Source organism: Opisthorchis viverrini (genome assembly GCF_000715545.1).
Source record: "Opisthorchis viverrini unplaced genomic scaffold opera_v5_432, whole genome shotgun sequence".
NCBI classification, from domain to species: domain Eukaryota; kingdom Metazoa; phylum Platyhelminthes; class Trematoda; order Opisthorchiida; family Opisthorchiidae; genus Opisthorchis; species Opisthorchis viverrini.
This window is the reverse complement of record NW_008752095.1, coordinates 296,040-315,467: the sequence shown is the minus strand read 5'-3', so window position 1 is coordinate 315,467 and position 19,428 is coordinate 296,040. Positions and strand designations below refer to the sequence as shown.

The 19,428-nt window shown below is 44.2% G+C and overlaps 2 protein-coding genes across 2 annotated transcripts; both read right to left on the bottom strand.

Moving 5' to 3' along the window:
* Positions 1 to 296: 296 nt before the first annotated feature.
* T265_11010 (hypothetical protein) lies at positions 297 to 16,517 on the bottom strand (the record flags this gene model as incomplete). The annotated part of the gene is made up of 3 exons (XM_009177547.1): positions 297 to 516; positions 9,612 to 9,724; positions 16,230 to 16,517. 3 exons carry the CDS (start codon positions 16,515 to 16,517, stop codon positions 297 to 299), a joined length of 621 nt encoding a protein of 206 aa, XP_009175811.1.
* Positions 16,518 to 17,869: 1,352 nt separating this feature from the next.
* On the bottom strand, positions 17,870 to 19,204 carry T265_11009 (hypothetical protein; the record flags this gene model as incomplete). Its single annotated transcript, XM_009177546.1, has 1 exon — positions 17,870 to 19,204. One exon carries the CDS (start codon positions 19,202 to 19,204, stop codon positions 17,870 to 17,872), a length of 1,335 nt encoding a protein of 444 aa, XP_009175810.1.
* Positions 19,205 to 19,428: the final 224 nt, after the last annotated feature.

Genomic DNA, 19,428 nt, shown 5'->3' with positions numbered 1-19,428 from the left:
ATGTATTGAAGACAATAGCTTGGATGCACGAGCACCATTGAGGGCACGACTGGGCCATATCTGACAATGTCTTCATTGATGTGGCCCGTCTCGAGGTCCCCAGCTAGGGGGACGGCAGTGGCCAGCGCAGCTGAGTTTGTTGATAATGGTTTTTATACTTGGCTACCAAGTCATTGTTTGACCGCCTCTGGCTCGTTTTCGCCATTCACTGTGCGAAAAGAACCCTTCGAGGAAGTCGGTCGACTGGCATACGGAGCAAATGACCAAGCCAGTGCAACCTATGCAGTGTGATCAGTTTATCTATCGAGGGTGATTAATTCTTCCGAATACCATTTGACGAATTTCAGGATTGCTGATCCGGTGTTCCCACGAGGCTTGGGCAACGCTCCGAAGACCTCAAACAGTGTCACCGTATACGTGGATGACCACAACCGAACTTCCTTCAATTCAAAAAATATCTGTCTCTGGTGCAAATTAGATGAGGATTCAGGTAAATCTTCGAAAAGCGAAATCCGACTACACAGTATGAACGATGAAACACACTTGAAAGTAAACTTTGTGAACCAGTATTTGCTGATCGAGGGTGCGCTACTGGGGGCGCCTGTTTTCTGTCATTCTTGAGCCTTGTAAGCCTGGGTCTAATCGATCACCGATCAATCCAATGTGAGCCAATAAGCAATAGATCAAACGTAAAGTTCATTTCCTCGTGTTTCGCTCCTTTCATACTACCCATGTGTGGGTTTTGTATTTTCAAATCTCCTCTCCCTTAAAATCGTTCTTTTTTTTCAAACATCTAAATTTATCCCATTCTATCCTCTCTTGTATGCTTACTAACCCATCCGCACATATCGTAGATGTTTCTTCTTTCAAAAAAAGCGTCACAAGGCCTCCAAAAAACGAATGATTGAGTAGAATCGAGTGTTTCGCTCACGCTCAGTCCCCTCCAAGTGGCATCCAGCTAACCTCTCCACCAACAATCCCAATAAATTGAGAACTCTGGATTAAATTTCCCCAGGGAATTCTTAATCAGAAATACCATACCGTCCTCCTTTCAAACAATCGTCAGCGAACGCAGAAAGTGAATGGTCTTCTGTCACAACGCGTTCCTCAGTGCTTCATCAAACAAATCAAACCATTGGATGAAAAACCACAGCACAATGAAATTCTGTAATTTTGTGATTTTTTATCTCAAGGTATGTTTGGGAAAATGAGCCAATGGGGACGTCCAAACAGTGACGATCAATAAGCAGGCAGTGTTTCAGCAAGCGAATTCGCACGATGCGGGCTACGGTCAAAAGTTGAAAAACATTATAGAAAACAGATGTGTTGAAAAATTGCCACCTCTTCTATTTTTGAGTTCCTCAAGTGTTTTTCGCCTTTCGAAAACGGATGGATTCCACAGAAACTCCTTATTATTCTGGTTACAAAGAATGAAACCGTTCTGGATCCTTTCTAATTATGAAACAACAACATGTGCGAACGACATGACATTGGAAACATCCTACTTTGCTTGGATCACCGGGTTATCTAACACTTGGAACAATGAAATTTCCTATGTTGACTACCACTATACAGAACACGACTCGGCTTTCAAATTAGACTAGATTCAATCATCTTTTTGTGAGTAGTATGCTTTGGAGTCTCGAAATGTCACCATAACTCTTTGGACAGATGATCTGCATAATCACTTGGTTATAAGGATGACGATTATTATCGATCACTCTGACACGTAGCTGTTGCAATCAAATAATGTGTTATCGATTAGCGAAGGGCCACACGTGATCTGTGAGCGGTCATCACCCAGTCTTGACACTAGAAGCATGAGTATAGACCGCCTGTTGGACAGGCACACATCAAGGCTGTCCGAGTTTGAACAAGGTCATATTCCAGCGTACAAAGAGGCAGGACACATGAAAATACGAAAACCACCCGAAATTATACACGGCTTTCCCACGAATTCAATCTGATTCAACTCGAGTAACAAGGGTGTAATTTCCAGAAGCGTTTTAGCAAGGAGTTCAAGGTCTCAGGGGTGCCTTGGTTTAGATATTAGTATGTGAAGTATGCTCTGATGAGTCCGTAGCAAAAATATGGAACAGTGAGCAAATGTCAGCGGATGAGTCACTGTTATCTTCAAGTGACAATGGACTCGATCTGAATGAAATAATTTGAGGTTTAAGGACAATTTTTCAAATCGGATCGTTCTAATAGTCCAGCCTTTTATTTTCAGGACTTTAGATAAACGTCACTATAGTTTCCATGATGTCCCAGGATTCGTACAGAAAGACTAAACTATCGATCCTGGAAGAGAGACAGATACCCGATTCCAATAAACCGACTGGGATCCACGATTTGATGAAGCGGTACACACAACATAAAGCGCAAAAACAAACTCACCAACACTGGGAAATTATAGCTGGAGATAGATCAGTATTGAACACGCAAACTCACTAACCCGAGGGTCCATGGTTCGAATCCAACCCATGCATCTCGACTGCAGGCTTCACTGGAGTCTGACTTCAAGAATGGTCCACGTCTTGACTGTATCTTTCATATATTCTGTGAAACGAGGTTTATCCTCCTGCTTGGATGGGTGGAATTCGTATTTGAAATTATCCTGAAGAGTCCTAGTCCAATCGTAATTAATGAAGGTCTTTGCACTGTTTATTTACTCACTAGACGATGTCTTCTCTCCGGATTTTCTCTTATAGCATTTCGCTACTATGAGGTACACTATTCGCGATAAACTGGTAAAGCCGAGTGCTGATTCAGAATCAGAGATTTATTCCCTAAATCAGTGTGTTAGTTCATACTGGAAATTAGGGTCTCTGAGTTAACCCTCAAGAAATAGAGTCTTAGTAATAGGTACCGTTAGGCGAAGGTCCAGCTTTGTACGGAATGACTTCCGAATGGCAACAAGAATAATATCGTTTAACTGTACCACTCTTTCTGTGCCCAGCTGTTATGCCACCAGAAGGAAGCACGAGGGTTGGGATACTGCTAATTTGTCTAAGCCTAGACATGGGAAATCGGGTTCGAATCTGGGACCTTCCGGTCACTAGCTTCTATCTCTAACCACTGAACCATCCCACCCAAGGCTTTGATTGGTATCATCAGTCTTGCGACGCCATTACACACATGGAAGGTAATTTTACATAGTACGTTGTTAATATCGTGCATTGTTTTCGGATAAAATCAAAGCCAATTAAAGTTCAGAGTTTTTGCGAACCATTCCAAATATCAGTGAACAACATCCTTTAATTGTCTCAGCTGTTTGAGCGAACATTTTCCAAACCGTACAGCGGCAGGGTAAGAATTAGGGCAGCCACTCCAAATTGTCGTCTTTTGTGAAGTTCGCGGAGAAGAACGCCTGCTTCCAATTGTTCATTTGCGCTGGGGCATACATGCATCGATTTTAAGATCCACCGAGAGAAATTGGAATGGTAATGGTGTCCAAAATTTCGGACTCCGTTCCAAACGCTTCCTCAAATTGAGAAAAAGAAGTCAAAACAGCGGAATACCGTATGCATTTAATGACAAAGAAAGTATTCACCATAAGCTTTTCAACCGTCATGCTCAAGTTACTTCAAACACTGGTAGTTCAAGGCAACGAAAAAGCAATTTATCCACAAGTTTCCCCCAAGAAGGAACCTGAAATGTGAGAACGGCGTTTATCTAAAATAACCAGTGGTTAGAACACAGTTTCCACTAGGTCACGTGATTTTCAACCAGTTCCATTAGGTTGCCATGCGATACAAGACGAGATTCTAGTCCATCCCATATTCCATTATTTATGACTTCAGATAGTCCTTGTGACAGGTCTTGAAACCGCCTTTCATAGTACTTGGAAGTCCACGAAGGATTTACTTGTTTGAAGCGTACCGATAAACGGCATATCTGTTTGACATTCAGATCGATATTCCTTCCGTCGATGAATGGATCGGGAACATAACTTTGGGCATCACACCTGAGGAGGCTATAATTACGGCATTTGAAGCAGCGACTAGTCAGATAGCATTCCATTCTACCTCGGTAACTCTGCGATTTATTCGAAATATATTATTTTAGCCCAAGATTTTGCCCAAGATATCATTTCACAAGAGAGTTTAAGGCATTTACTATAGCTCAGTTCTGTTTAATAGTGCGCCACTGGATGGCCGTCGGCACTCTGCGTTACAATATAACTAATCTGGACAATTCGTCGTTTTAAGTCCTTTTGATGCCGGACTCAACATTGGGCAGTAGAGTAGACCGAGGAAAGCTTCAATAGCAGATCACTTATAGAATTTTACTTGTCTGCTTTTGTTCGCAATTTTCAGATGAGACCGTTCTCGTCTGCGAAGGGGAGAAGCCCCACGTACTTTTGTATGGACTGACCGAAGTCCTTGGTGTGCAGTTTGCACCCACATAGTGTAAGGTAATGCTCGTGGTTAGCCACTGAATTGGCAACCTACAATCCAAGGAGAAGTACTCGAAGTTGTGGAACGTTTCACGTAGCTTCGAAGTCGTATCTTCGAGTGTCATGTGACAGATTAGGTCAGTGTGCGATTATACATGACTCAGGTCGTGATCTCTAATTTGGCGCCTCTATGGCGTCGAATTGGCACATCTCTGAATCTCAAGGGACGTGCAAGCAGGCTGTAATACAGGTTGTTTTGTTGTATGGCCGTGAACTTTGTGCTCTTCAAGCAGCGGAAGTGAAACATCTTCAGATCTTCGACACCAGTGCCTCAGAAACATAGCTCATGTGGGTGGGTGAAAGAGAATCTATCAGGAAGCTCATACTCATGAAACTAACCACTGAATGTCCGAAATTCACTAGATGCTGACCAGACAGGCAACGCCTCCTATATATGTAGCGCGTCACAGCCTTGTATCAAAGCCAGACAGCGCAAGATAGCGTTGGACCAAGGTTAGGCAGTGTCCCTCCAATAAAATAGCTTCAGGCCGTTGTAACTTCGGACTCGGGCTGTCGCACTCATTTGTTCGGAATAAAGCTGTGGTGTTCCTCATTTTTGAGTCTTTTTTCCGGCACTAGGCACTGGAGTGGGAACAGCAGTCAGATATAACAGAATCCACAACGAGACAATCAGAAAACGATTTTTCGGTTGTGCAACGGGAGCTTCCATTGAAGAATATACCGCGTTGGTTAGGACATGTACCGCGTATGGCGAACCATCGTTTGCCGAAGAGAGAACTGTTTTCCATGCCCAATTCAGAGTTGCGCAAGCAGAAAAGTGGCCAACCCTCGGCCTGGTAGAGGGGTATGAAGGAGATTACGAACTTGTGGGTGTTGTCGTACTACTCACCTACTAGGATGAGGACTGAGTGATCCCCACTGCGCTTGGTCGGAGACGCTGCAATACATGACTGCTAATTAATGTCTATGACGTTCTTGTTGTCAGTTTCTAACCGGACTGCCCGTAACGCTTGGGGTAGGTTATCTGTCAGTCCCTTTAGCGTCCTCTTTTATTCTTTAACTCACAGTCAGGCTATCGAATAAATCTTGGTTTGATGGCAGCGAAGGGTCAGTGTTGAACACTGACTGAAATGCTGCCGATGATGATGATGATGATGATGATGATGATGATGGTGATGATGATGATAATGATGCTTGTTTTTAGAATCTAAGGTCAGAGAATGGAGAAGTTGTAGACCTGCCTACTGATCCCAAACCTAGTAGCCTGCCCAAATTCTTGTCAGGTAGTTCTCAGGTTGCCAAGATTTTGGACTACTTCAGACCAGTTAAGTGTTATTACTACCTGTTCGGACTCCTAGTGGACTGTGGTCTAAGAAACAAAACATGTACAAGACTGTTTTTTCTCGAGCAAAGGTCCTGATAACTCAACTTGAAATATCGTGAACAGGCTAAACTGTGGAGCCCCCGAAAGTCGAACATAGTTGTTGAGAAAATGCAGTCCCTGGATTTGGATGTATGTTTTAATCAACACGCAAACGATGTGGTGTTTGCGTCATCTGAGGTCCATCTCGCTGGATTCCTTGAATTCCAGTGCTTCTTTAACCGATCCGCTTGGATTGAGATTCAAAACCAATGAAAAACCGGCGTTTTTCAACTTTTTTCGGAGGGGAAGAAAGCTCGAAAGTATGCCAAATGCGTCAGTAAACGCATGCTCTCTTTTAAATACCAAAATTGCCGACAAGTAAGGCATACCGATAATAAGTATTAATCAGTAATCAATCACCAGTAGTCATACGTTTAAGTGATATATATATATATGTCTATATCTTATATAATGGTATAATATAGTAGTATATATTAGAAGTAGTATTCAGCTCCGATGCAACCTGAGTAGGACGAGAGTTAGAAGCGCTCGACATGGTCATGGTGGCCAGACGATCATATGTCGTGGAAAGTGTGGCCAACCGGAGAGTTTGGTGCATATTTTGCAATCCTGCTGGAACACGCATGATGCTAGATGTGCTCGTCATAATCGGGTTGCAAGGGAACTTGCAAAACGTCTCCGTCGACTGGGATATACCGCGTTCGAGGAGTGGAGAGCACCTACTTCTACGTCGTTCATTAAACCTGACCTAATCGCTGTTCGAGATCGCCGTACTACTGTAATAGACGTCAGCATAGTCTCGGGTGGACGTGAAGAGACAGTGTGGAATGAGAAGAAGCAGAAGTATGGTGCTGATGAATATTCCCTCGCCATAATCTCAGCCCTACATGCCATCGGTCGTGACATCGACTTTTTGGTTCACCAACCGATGATCATCTCTTATCGAGGGATCTGCTTTCCTGAATCCGCTAAGGCTGTTATTGGACTGGGACTTCCTAAGTCCGCAGTCAGTGACTTGTGTTTGCTTGCCATGGTGGGCTCTCTGCGTACCTATGACACTTTTATGCGTTGCACATGGCGTTGAATGTACATTTTTGCCATTTACTCTCACACCAGACCCAGTATGACGGACACTTTGTGCCTGATGTGCGAGTCTTGACTGTGCTAGCGCACACTGCGCCTTGAAGAGCATTCACCATTGTTTGTCCTTTCTTTGGTTGTTGGTCTTTAGACGCGTGTTCCCATACCAAAATCTTTACATACTTTGGGATTCACCTCATCAGACTGGCACTGTCCTTAGCATGATTTCGAATGAGACGTTTCTCTCTTTTCTCCCATATTCTCCTGTTACTCTTTCGCATTCATCGCTTGCATTCACTTTTTATGTCTGTGACCATGCTCTTCAAAAATAAGTGATAATATAGTAGTGGTAGTATAATATAAAAATAGTGATAGTCACTGATTTGTGAAAGGACATCCCCAGCTTGGAACAGCTGTCCGCGCTCAGGCGATACCAGTTTCACACAGTGAAACTGTTTTTCACCAGTCACCCAGAACGCAGTATCGGTTTGTGTGATCCGCATAACAGGGTCCTGCCAAGCAGGGAAAGACCACATGATACGCCGCGTTCAAATCTTCGTTTGTTTGTCAGTCCGGTCGGTCGATTGATTTTTCGTAGCGTACTCTTAACCAGAACGTGATACACCACACTGATTTTCGTTGTATATGTAAGTAAACAAAACTCAGTGGTTAAAACCCGAACTTAGTGACCGAAAGGTTCATTGTTCTAGTCCAACCACGGCACCTCAACTGCTCCTATCTATGCTTGGGCAATGCAGGAAGTCACACTTCCTCTTGGTGGTATGGCCACTGGGAAAAGAGAGGGCGTTACAGCTGAGCGGTTATTGACTTGTATTTGGATCTGGGTCATCACGTTATTTTTGTTGAGTGCCTGCTACAAGAAAACAACTACGGATCTTACAACTCAAGTATCATACCTACATGTACGTATTTTCAACTTGGAAGGAAGTTCAAAACGTGCAGAATCCAAACGCCGGGTGCGAACAGAAACCAATCATTTCGGGTTTCCTGAGTGTTCACCGTAGATTGATCTCTTCAAGGGGATTCGACTGTATGTCATAAAGATTTTATAATCCAACCTCAAAAATTCTCAAACGCAAATAGGTTGGGGAACGCGTTTCCTCGAATTGTGGATCGAAAGTTGGGTCAAGAGACTCAGTGATAGCTTGGATTCGATTACAGGCGGTTGAACTGGAGTTGTTTATTAGCTCGCATAAGTGTCTTCCTCACTCTGGGAGATATCTTCACCGGATTACAAAGACTGCACATTGTTAGTGATATCTGACGAACTGGGGACGAGACGTTTGTAAGCTCAGCGACCAGTTCAACGGGCGCTGGATCAACCAACATGAATGAAGGATACACCTTGAATACTTTGCGTTTTATCGTGTCCTGCGGAGTCAACAACTAGTACAATGATAAAAGTGAGATGTACGCATTGCATGAATTGGGCGACTTTCCTTCTGTTGGCATACTTCCCGCGTGATACGAAAGGATTTCCAGTACGCTTCTCGCTTTCAGTCAAGCCTCAGCGTGTTGTTCACACAACACGGATCAATCCATGATTGGATCGAAATGAACTACGGCTGCTCCACTGCTTCAGAATGAAACTGCGATTTGATCGGACGCAGCTATTTAGCTTCTACGGCGTGTGTTTTTTTGTGGACTTTCTCAAAGCATACGACCACATTTTCTTCGGTGACATTTAAATGATTTCTCAGAATTCGCGCCGAAGTGATTTGGTTCGAACTTCACCAAACAATTCTGTGCGTAAGACACCGCCACACGGTGAGAAATATGTTGTCAGATGTGTCGATCACCTGGAAAGCGTCTGTGGTGCTACCTGACTGGGAAGTCCTGACAAGCGGGCCAATCGATCGTCACAACCAGGACAGTTACTGGGTCGTCGTATCGATGGTGTGCCGGGCATACTAATCACATCACTCAAGTGAGAACACGTCCGCCCTTTCAGATATGAGAAGTCGGATGCGTCCAACGTGCGCTAGTGGAATAGTGGAGACACGTTCGCCTTTCATGTCAGGCGCCCGGAGATCGAACCCCGGCACAGTCATTGGACATGCACTGCTGATGAGCGGGACTCGAGTTCAGTGCTTCCTCCCCCCCCTCCCCGTTGGTGTGGATTCACCAAAATAACTGCACCAGGACAGGAGGAAAACTGTTCAAAACGAGAGTGATGTGAAACTAAGGGACTAAGTATCTTCGGAATGTCCTCAGGTCAGTACTTCCCCTAATGGTTACGCAGAATAAAAACGGTAAGAATTAAGCGGCAAATTTAAAAACCGAGTTGTGATTCACCCAGTCCGCCAGGCACAATTTGTGGACGACCAGTCGAACTAGCTTATTGGACTTCGTAACATCCGTGTGACCGTTCGTGTGTTTTCACATCAGGTTTCGTGTCACACGGTCAAAGTGTGCTGGACATTCGAATAAAGTCTATCTGGCGACACAAATCTGTACTAGGTAGGCGCATTTAATCGAATTTGACCGTTACTAAGCTAAACCTTGAGGAGGTCGACTCCGAAATCCAGTAGCAGATGCGAAACTCATGGATGGGATTAACCTGTTCAGCGTCGAGACAACTTTACTTTTCTAAATTGGTGTGGCAACTCCGTGGGAACGCAGCAAGAAGCGACTTGGTCTCGTACAATTTTCTCAAACTGCCCACCGTTCAAGAGCAAAAATGTGTACAAAAACGAATAGACTAACTTTTGTGTTCCAAATGCGTTCCACAGGAGACTCAAGTGCATCCAGTTGGATCTTTCGTTGACGACGTTCTTCAACTCAATGTGCCCCACACCCTTCATAGGGCTGAATTCTAGCTGAATGATGAAGGTTGAAGCTGGTCATGGGTTGTCGAAGAGTTTCCGACAACCATATGAGTAGAGTGGTACAAAAAAACCTGTGTTTATGACCAGGCATCCTATCCCTCAACTTTTTATGCAGCATTCTAATGTTAGCGTATCACGACGGCACAGCTGCAAAGATGGAAAAATTTGACAGTTGATCATATCTGCCAGTACGCCATCTTTAGAGGCTGGACTCATAAAAATCAATTTCTTTTCTACCGCCGTATTGATTCGACGGATTGTTTGTTGCACCATGTGTCCATTATATTGCGCTGGAGAGTTCCCTATTGGTAGGGGATGATTGGACAACCAACTGCTGGTCAAATTGCCAGATCTTTTCTACACACGTAACTGGTTGACGACATTTATCTGTGTGGGAACGAGTTACGGCTGGAAAGATCAGGTTCCAGGTGAGTCTCTCGAAAGACCAAATTAGTTTGCAGATGAGTGTATTTCGCTAATTTCGTACCTCGGGGACTGCGCCTATCTGACGAGCGCCAAAAAGGTCGAAACCGGTCGTGGACTGTCGACGAATTTTCAGCAACTTCATGAGTAGTGCACTACAAATATGCATGTATCGCGATATCTCGAATATCGTAGTGACTGAAACATGAGGCGGCCTAATGCGGCACATTCAGTTGCCTGGAAACTTCACAGACGAGAGATTCAGCTGGGTTCCAGGTGAGTCTCTCGAAAAACCAAAATAGTTTGCAGATGAGTGAAGTTCGCCAACTTCCTGATATTCTTTGCCTCTCAGCACGTTGGCGATATAAGGTAGTTAGGCTCCGGTGGGGCCAATTCGTCTTGTGCGATCGAAGAGTAGCCATTCCCCTTCATAGATGAACTCTCACATCTAGGGTGGGGCTGCACGATGATAGCCAAAATTATCCCAAGTCCATATTTTCCAACTGCGCGCTCACTTTGAAATATAATGCAAGATTTCAGCCTGCAAGAGTTCCTGTGACCGATGAAGAAATTCCAGCGACTTGACTGTTTTATCTAATTGAAGCTAGCAGCTCGGTGACAATAAATAACGACACGTTATCAGTAGCCAATGCGCTTGTTTTCCGAGAAAAAACAGTTATATTTCCGAAGTACGGTGAGTTCTAGTCAAATGGTGGAAAGGCGATCGATTTATCGTAACCAGTTCGATAAATTCACTGCATAAGAGTTGGAACTAATACTTAGGTCAACACTGAATAGACGAACGGAAATCTGGGTAAATTTATGTTGGCAGGCTTTTACGATAGAATATTTTTTTAGTTTACTGTGACATCCGGAGGGCTTCTCAGCCGTTTAATCAAGACGAAGGTCTGGATCTCGCTGCACGGTCACAGCAGACGGAGAGGAGACAGCCTTCATTGTCCAGAAACCATTCCTCTCGGTAAAGAAGAAGCTTCTTATGAAATCAATGAACTTAGACATACGAGCCGTAACTAGAATTGGTCTGGAATCACCTCGAAGTCTCACAACCGCTGATGTGGTCTAATAAGCAAAGTGCTTCCACTATAGCGTAATTCCCTGATAGTCCAATAAAATGGGTGTTGGTTCCTGCTAGGTCACAGCGGCAATAGGCTATCACTTACCCCAATTACTTGACTACTCATGAGTAGCGTGACGTGCACGCTTTTGTCTCAACGTCTTTTCGCTTCTCTATCTTTTATCTCTCTAGTTACCAATGTCAATATTTTGTGGTCTCTCCATATTCTCTAACAAGTTCACGTCAACTACACCTATATTGCAGTGTCTGTTTCGACGGAAGGGCAGGTCACCCGGGAGCCAAACAGGGAACCCCTCGGATAGCGCATGAATGTGGTACTTCCTGTGACAACTCGACATCCCCGGAAGCCCCATTTTTCTATTAGTTTTTGTGTTGTATCTCACCTGACAGAGCCCGCTGCATTTTGTTTTATAGGGGCATAAGCGCGCATTTCGATTTGACATGTTGCACGTCCGGTTTCGTAACTATATCAACCGAAGACTGCAAGTATACTTAATTTATGTCAACGTCACCCAGACAGTTTCCGTTACCTACCTACTGAGTGTCTTCTGCGGCGTTATCTCCGCGTACGGCCTATTTACGTGGTCTGCCTTTCGGTATCCAAGGCCCGGCGGCTTCACCACCCTTTCTCCTGTCCCTACTCATTGTGCCACCGTTGACTGTAAGTTCCGCTTACTACACAATGCTTATTAACCAATTTGGCCGTAGAACCAGTTCTCAATACAGCATCTACTGCCCTTATCACCCTGTTCTCACTGCTTACTGAATACAAACTGCGTATAGCCTGACATCTCCACTCGTTCTGTAAGATGCTAAAATGATGGCACAATGAAAAGCTTTGGGATAAATCCTACGAAGAGGAGACTTCCCATCTGAGAAGTTGCCTTTCGAGGACCAAGTCAACACGTGACCACGTGATGTGGATTCCATGATTGAACGATGAGTGGTCAAGTGCAAATTAATCACTCGCTCGTAGCTCGTCTACTATCCGAGAATTGGTGAGTTTGAATCTCCTTCGAGATTCCGATGATGTTCGCAGTTGGGGATTTTAAATAAGTATGAAACAGCTGTACATCTCGGCTTCCCTTTCGGTATCCAAGGCCCGGCGGCTTCACCACCCTTTCTCCTGTCCCTACTCATTGTGCCACCGTTGACTGTAAGTTCCGCTTACTACACAATGCTTATTAACCAATTTGGCCGTAGAACCAGTTCTCAATACAGCATCTACTGCCCTTATCACCCTGTTCTCACTGCTTACTGAATACAAACTGCGTATAGCCTGACATCTCCACTCGTTCTGTAAGATGCTAAAATGATGGCACAATGAAAAGCTTTGGGATAAATCCTACGAAGAGGAGACTTCCCATCTGAGAAGTTGCCTTTCGAGGACCAAGTCAACACGTGACCACGTGATGTGGATTCCATGATTGAACGATGAGTGGTCAAGTGCAAATTAATCACTCGCTCGTAGCTCGTCTACTATCCGAGAATTGGTGAGTTTGAATCTCCTTCGAGATTCCGATGATGTTCGCAGTTGGGGATTTTAAATAAGTATGAAACAGCTGTACACTGTTTCTCGGCTTCTTGGCACAAACTGACTTCACTTACTGAGCGATCGCAGCCATACCGTTTTTCCAAATTCTTCAAGCGTGAATGAAGGACGGAGCTACTTGTATTGGCGGAACACACTGGCAGATTGTATTATTAGCCAGAACTCGTTCCCAGAAGAACGAGATGTTCACCAATCTAGGTTGTGTGAGTCAGCCACTGCTCGATCTAATACTTATGCTCGCTCTGAGTCATCGCGACGATTCACGTGACTTACGCTCTTAGGACGGTTGAGAGCGTGTCACGCTACCTGACTGGGAAGTCCTGACTGACAGGCCAATCGATCGTCACAACCTGGAAGGTTACTGAGTCGTCGTTCGATGGGTCGGGCACACCAATCAGACGTGAAAATTCGGATGCGTCCAACATCCGTCGGTGGAGTGTTGGTTACACGCTCGCCTTGCATGTCAGATGTCCGTCCAGTGCTTCCCTTTGGTGTGGGCTCACCGGGATAATTACATCAGAACAGGAGGACAACAGTTCAGACGAGTGCGGTGTGACTATGGCCATGTTAACTATCCCGCAAACCCCCTCCCCACGAAAAAGATTAGTTCTCACACTGCCTTCGAACGAACAAGAAGAATAATTAAAGCTTCTGACCATCTTGGCTGGGATATCAAAGGAATAAGACGCAGTGTTCGGATGGGCTTAAAGGTGTAAGGAGATAGATCAGAATTCTAGCTTTTTGCCAGAGAAATTTGCACAGATGTGTCAAATTCGTCAAGCATGCAGAGAGTAAGAAAACGGTATGCATTGGACGGAATATGACTGTTTTCTTACGGAATAAACGCAGGTGACTTGAAGCTGAACTCAAGATAAGGACTGAAAAATTTCACGCTATTTCACTGGCTGATAAGAAGCACACGCCACGAAACGCATATAAGGGCCACAATTTGATCGACCTGCAGGTAAGCAAGGAGCTACAGAAACCGGATCTGGCCGGATGGCTCCCGATGCTAGGTTAACTGAATATATCGACTGGTAGCAGCGTCCGGGTTCTGAGAACAAATCGTCTTTCCTGATTTTCCATTGGTCACTGTAACAGCAGTATGTGGTATGTGCTCTACCGGACTCACCTAGATGGTCCAATGTAGCTCCCAGCAAATATTAACATGTCCACAGCCAGTAAACACTGTCCCGTTGTCGTGACGCCTGCTTCTTCCGGCTATCAGTTAATCCCTCCCTCATCTTGTTGAGTGTCAGTCCACAGATACGTTATTCGCACAAAACCATATCACTGAGACTGCGTACTGGATTAAATTGCATCATCTGAATTACACATTCCGAGTAACCCCCTTTCAAGGCTATACTAACTAACCTATTCAAATCAGGCCAACCCTAGTTACACTGGTCTCAGCGTACTGGACTGAACGGGAAAATACAGGTGAGAACCCGGTTACAACCGAAAAAAGTGCAGAGACTTGAACTGTTGCACAATACAACTCATGTTCTTCACTGGATCCCTTCAGGTGCACACCTGAGAAAAACAAATGAACCACACTAGCGGTGTTGCCAATGAAGTGCCGACGATCAATCCATCCGGTTTCCATCCTCTGAAATAAATGGATTTTAGCGAGCTGTCATGCATTACCATTCGCTGTTTTGCAGACGATTTTAAAAACTTATGTGTGCTAAAACAGGACCCGGTTGCAAATGAATTACGGACTGTATTTTAGCCTATAATTGATCGTGCGGTTGGCTCCGAAAATAAAAGTTGTTAGGAATGCTGTAGATGGAGTCCTACGTTTATGTCAGCCAACTTGGATGTGGCCTACCAGCTTAACTCAAACTTGTCTCTGGGATAGGCCTACTTAATTGACTGAGTATGCATGCGTAAAGCGATAAACGAGGCTGGAATTGGTGTACTGAGGTAGTGGAACTTTCATTACAGGGGTCGGTATCCTGGTTCAAATTTGGATAATTGCTGGTTCGGCAGCGTGGTTGATTCGTTTAACAGCTGGGATTAAATATTTCCTATCCGTTCACCAATGTCATCTATTCTGATATTAATAGTTCTGCTTTTGGACCTTTGCGGTGAAACTTCTTACAGATTCAAAAAGGATCCATTAGAAACCAATATCGGTTCCACATGGTTAGCTTCTGCGCTGATGTCATCCTTCGAGCAATTTTGTCATATAACTTTCTAACTAAGCCTATTTTTGAGCGCGTTGGAACAAAACTTGAAAGATAGGGATACTGGTTGAGTGAGATGAGCTCCAATGAACTGAGCTATGAAGTGTTCCATTGCCTTTGCGAGTCAGCTAGATATCTAGAAAAACAAACACGTCATTTTTCCGGCGCTCAGTTGTACACTTCATGTTTCGATAATCGGTACCTGCAAGAGGTCCACATTTTCTCCCACTGACTGCAGTCGGTAAGATAACATCCATATATGTTTTATGTAATTTAGTTCGAGAATTTCTGGTTCAGTACGCTCGTGCTAAGATGGAACCGGGTGGGCTCCTCAAGATGTTAGGTTTATTCTGTGTGAACTTGGAAGCTGTGGGGAAAAAGAAATAGTTGAACAGTTTGGTAACTCGGAGAGATTCACTCACTGTGCCTTGTGATAGCTAACTTGCTTCAAGTTCTTCAAAGGAAGGCAATGTTCAAAACGTCACTTCATCCGAACCCAACGACGTAACTTAAATAATCGAACACTATTTCAAGACTAGCGAATATACACTCATCTGCAAACTCATTTGGTTCTTTCGAGAGACCCACCTGGAACCCAGCTGAATCTCTCGTTTATGATGTTCTCAGGCAACTCTCGATGGATTTTCAGCAACCATATGAGTAGTACATTACAAAGATATACGTGTATCGCGACATTTCAAATATCGTAGCGAATGAAACATGAGGCGGCCTGGTGCAGCACATTCAATTGCCTGAGAACATCATAAACGAGAGATTCAACTGGGTTCCTGGTGAGTCTCTCGAAAGAACCAAATTAGTTTGCAGATGAGTGTATATTAGCTAATTTCGTGCAATTTGCTTTCAAGTAGAACATAAGGTTGACGGAAACCCGGGGACTTCGACTACCTGATGAGCCCAAAGAAGGGCGAAACCGGTCGTGGCTGTCGATGGATTTTCAGGAACCTTATGAGTAGTACATTGCAAACATTTAAAGACTACTGGAGCAGCCCTAATATATGCATCAAAATCGCACTACTGCGACCAATATAAGTAGATGGTTTTTAACAATTGCACATATGCAAACAAGGAGCCACTGGATTAAGTGTTATGGAATAGTTGCTAAAAATCCCCTCAAAATCGCAGACTACCAAATTTAGGGCTCTTTCGGCGAGCTCAAACCCTGGAACCTAAGGTAATCAGTCCTGAGTTTGAACGATAATTTGGTTGAATTTTTACTTTTAGGTTGATGCATGGTGAACGTCCAGAGCTGAATGGTCGATGGGGCACTTCTTGGCCAATAGCATAGTGGTACTCTTTGTCATGAAATGTTTGGCAAACGCGCAAACTGTAGACTCCGCTAATGAAATGTGCAATGTAGTCTCTTGCGTCTCTGAACTGAGCAACTTGGGATAATTGCTCAAAATCGGCAGATAGCCCACGCCCGTGTTCCGTGCAAACCTCTCCCCCAACTACACAATTCAGTGACGAAAGAAACCTTATCAGAGGAACCTCGAAGTAGCCCATGTCTCAAATATAACCTTTGTTGCAGACATGTGTCTCACTAAGATTTAAATATTTTATATGAATTGGATAGCGTGGAAATTCTCCTATGACACTTTTTCTCGTCTTTGGTTGCTGGATTCCGGGTTGGTTTTGATAAAATCATCACTTCACTATTCTTTCTGAACAAATATCGTTCGCCGACCTCCGGCGTCGGTCTCCATCCGCATTACAGTGTGTTGGCTTCAGCCAGTAAGCGCGCCACGATTAACGTGGGTCACACTTTTGGTTGGTCTGAAGATTCCTCTCACGGAATACTTGTACCAGAATTTATCCCTCCGCATTGTCTGGTTTGCTTGTGTTCAGAGATCATATACTTTGCCTTCAAAGACGAGAAAGGCATCTTGAAAATACGTGCCTTTTTCTCGAAACGCTCAAAACATTTTGTAGGCATAAGGTGGAAGTGTATTCACCAAGAGGATATCGGTTCGATTTTGAAAGTACTCGCGTCAGTTGAGTGCAACGGAACCCATATCAGCAGTGCCCAAAAGCCGGAGCCTTTCTGATTAACCTACCCTTTCATTGCGTCGATCCGACCTACAGTAAACAAGCCTCAGACATCCGACTGGCACTGAGAACCACACTTATCCACAAGGACTCTGTTGTACAGTGTTGAATAATATAAACGAGTATCCCATCCACACAGAATGCAATTTTGTGTTCAAATACGGAGCAAATGCGACGGAATTTAGGTGACTAGGGTACTACCTGAAGGCCTCCAAGTGGGTCGAAAGTGATAGTGGTGAGCACTACTCAAACCGGAAATTCGCTCATTGTTTCGTCTTCTTTCTCTTCTTTATATGCCGATCTTACAGTTCATAGCTTATAAGTGCATCATGACCTCAAAGAAGAAAACAGTTGTTGACATTATTCAGTGGACTTTCCTTTTCAATCCCTTCAAATATCCCATAATTCAGTGTTATTATGGACAGTACAGCTGTAACTAACCCTCATCAATTTAAACAAAATTGCCCGGACAATTTAACCCATCGCCAACCTACGCTGGGAATGAATTTGTATCAAGGATAACCATGAAAAGATTGATGGATCAATAAAACTCAACTTTAAAAAGTTAACGCATGTGTCTCCGTCATGATCTTAGCTGGACGCGTGCTTTGCTCCTACTACCAGCGATCGGGGTGACCAAAGTTCAGTTCGCATTTATTATTTGCTCAAGCGGGCGTATTCTTTTCACAACGCTGGTTGCTATGAGCAAATAGAAAGGTATTCAATACAAAATCCAGATAATACGTGCTATTTGTCACTGTCAGGGAGCAAACAGTATATCTGAACGTTTGTATTCGGTCCAGGATAGTTTATTTGAACTGCGATTCCAGCTGAGCCATTCGGCGTTCGATCGATGGTTGAATTTTGCTCAAATATGGTGTTAGTTCTTCGTTTATGACCAGGGCATTCTCTGCAGTACATGTGGTGATTTCATCAGCATCACAGTTGTCAAAAATCAATACAGTCGCCAAATCCGTTCCATTGTTCAATCTCGGTGGTGTGATGGGTGCGTGAATGTCAACATCAAACACTTCCCCCGAATGTGTTATACATCGACTTAGATTTCCACTCAGATTCCGAGTAGCCCAGACACGTTCGAATATCGATTCGGTAGTTTTCAAGTGCCTTCTGATAGGTGGGAAATAACGTGCTGGAAAGCACGTGGTTGGACGCTTTGCATAGTTGACATCGCGTAGCACTCGAATCACATTGGACCACTCGGTCAGGCGAATACTGTTCGGATTTTGTTTTGGAAGGACAATCTCCTTAAGGTTTGCGTGCAAAATGTACTCAACTTCCCGCGAAATGCGATAAATACAATCATTGTAGCCTAATATTTCATCACTTTCTTCCAGTTGTGAATCGATTTCATTTAACGGTGGCTGCCAGGTAAGAACTAATAGTTCAAACTTATCACCGTTTTCAAACAGAAGTTTGTTTGCATAACTATCCAGTATGGGTTGAACATATTTTATAACCTCGGGTACGATGTAGAACACCATTAGACTCACTCCGGTCACACGGTAGAGTTCAATGTAGCTCACAAGATAGGAGGTTGTAACAGTGACTCCCAGATCGTAAATTGGAGCAACACAAAGTCCAACTTTTCTGGGAGGTTTCCATTTGCGGTAGGTGGGGTCCAAGGTCGCATCCTTCTTCTCGACCACTTGACCAGGGTGGATTTGTAGTACAACAGGTGGTTTGTATGAGGCCGTCCCCACATGCAGCGCGATCCCCACCTTTCCATCCACTATTTGTCCCATCATGCCCGATGGAACACGACAAAAAGTTACATAGGCACCGTAAGACTCTGTCGGTTGAATCGCTCCAAGCTGTCGAAACGCATACTTCAGTCGTTCGAAAGCAAATACCTCAGCCGAATTCCAAACAGGCTTCCCATAGTTTTCAAAAGTATTCCCCCAATAGAAACAATACACAAGTGGAGCGGCGGTGTCCTTTTTCAGTGCAAACACACGGACTTTTCGGCTGTATTCCTCCAGGTAAGCGGACACGGCAAACGTTTCGTTCTCCTCGTCAATAGTGGCAAATGTCAAGTCTGGAAGTCGCGGCAGAGGTGAGGCTTGATATTCCCGATTCCTATTGAACATGATCCAACACAACCACGTTGTGCTTATGATTCCCATGAGAATCAGGAGTTGTTTTCGACCTATTCGCGCATAATTCTGTTTGAGAGGAAGCTGAAAACAGTGGTGTATCAGATCCCGACAACTGGTTAAAGAGTTCAGCTGCCTTGTGTATCGGTATAAACCAGTCCAACGTCGACCAAATTGTTGCTGCATTAAGCTGCAAAATCGTTTCATTATGGGTGATGCGGAGACGATAGCGCACTTGATCAGATTCATTGAAT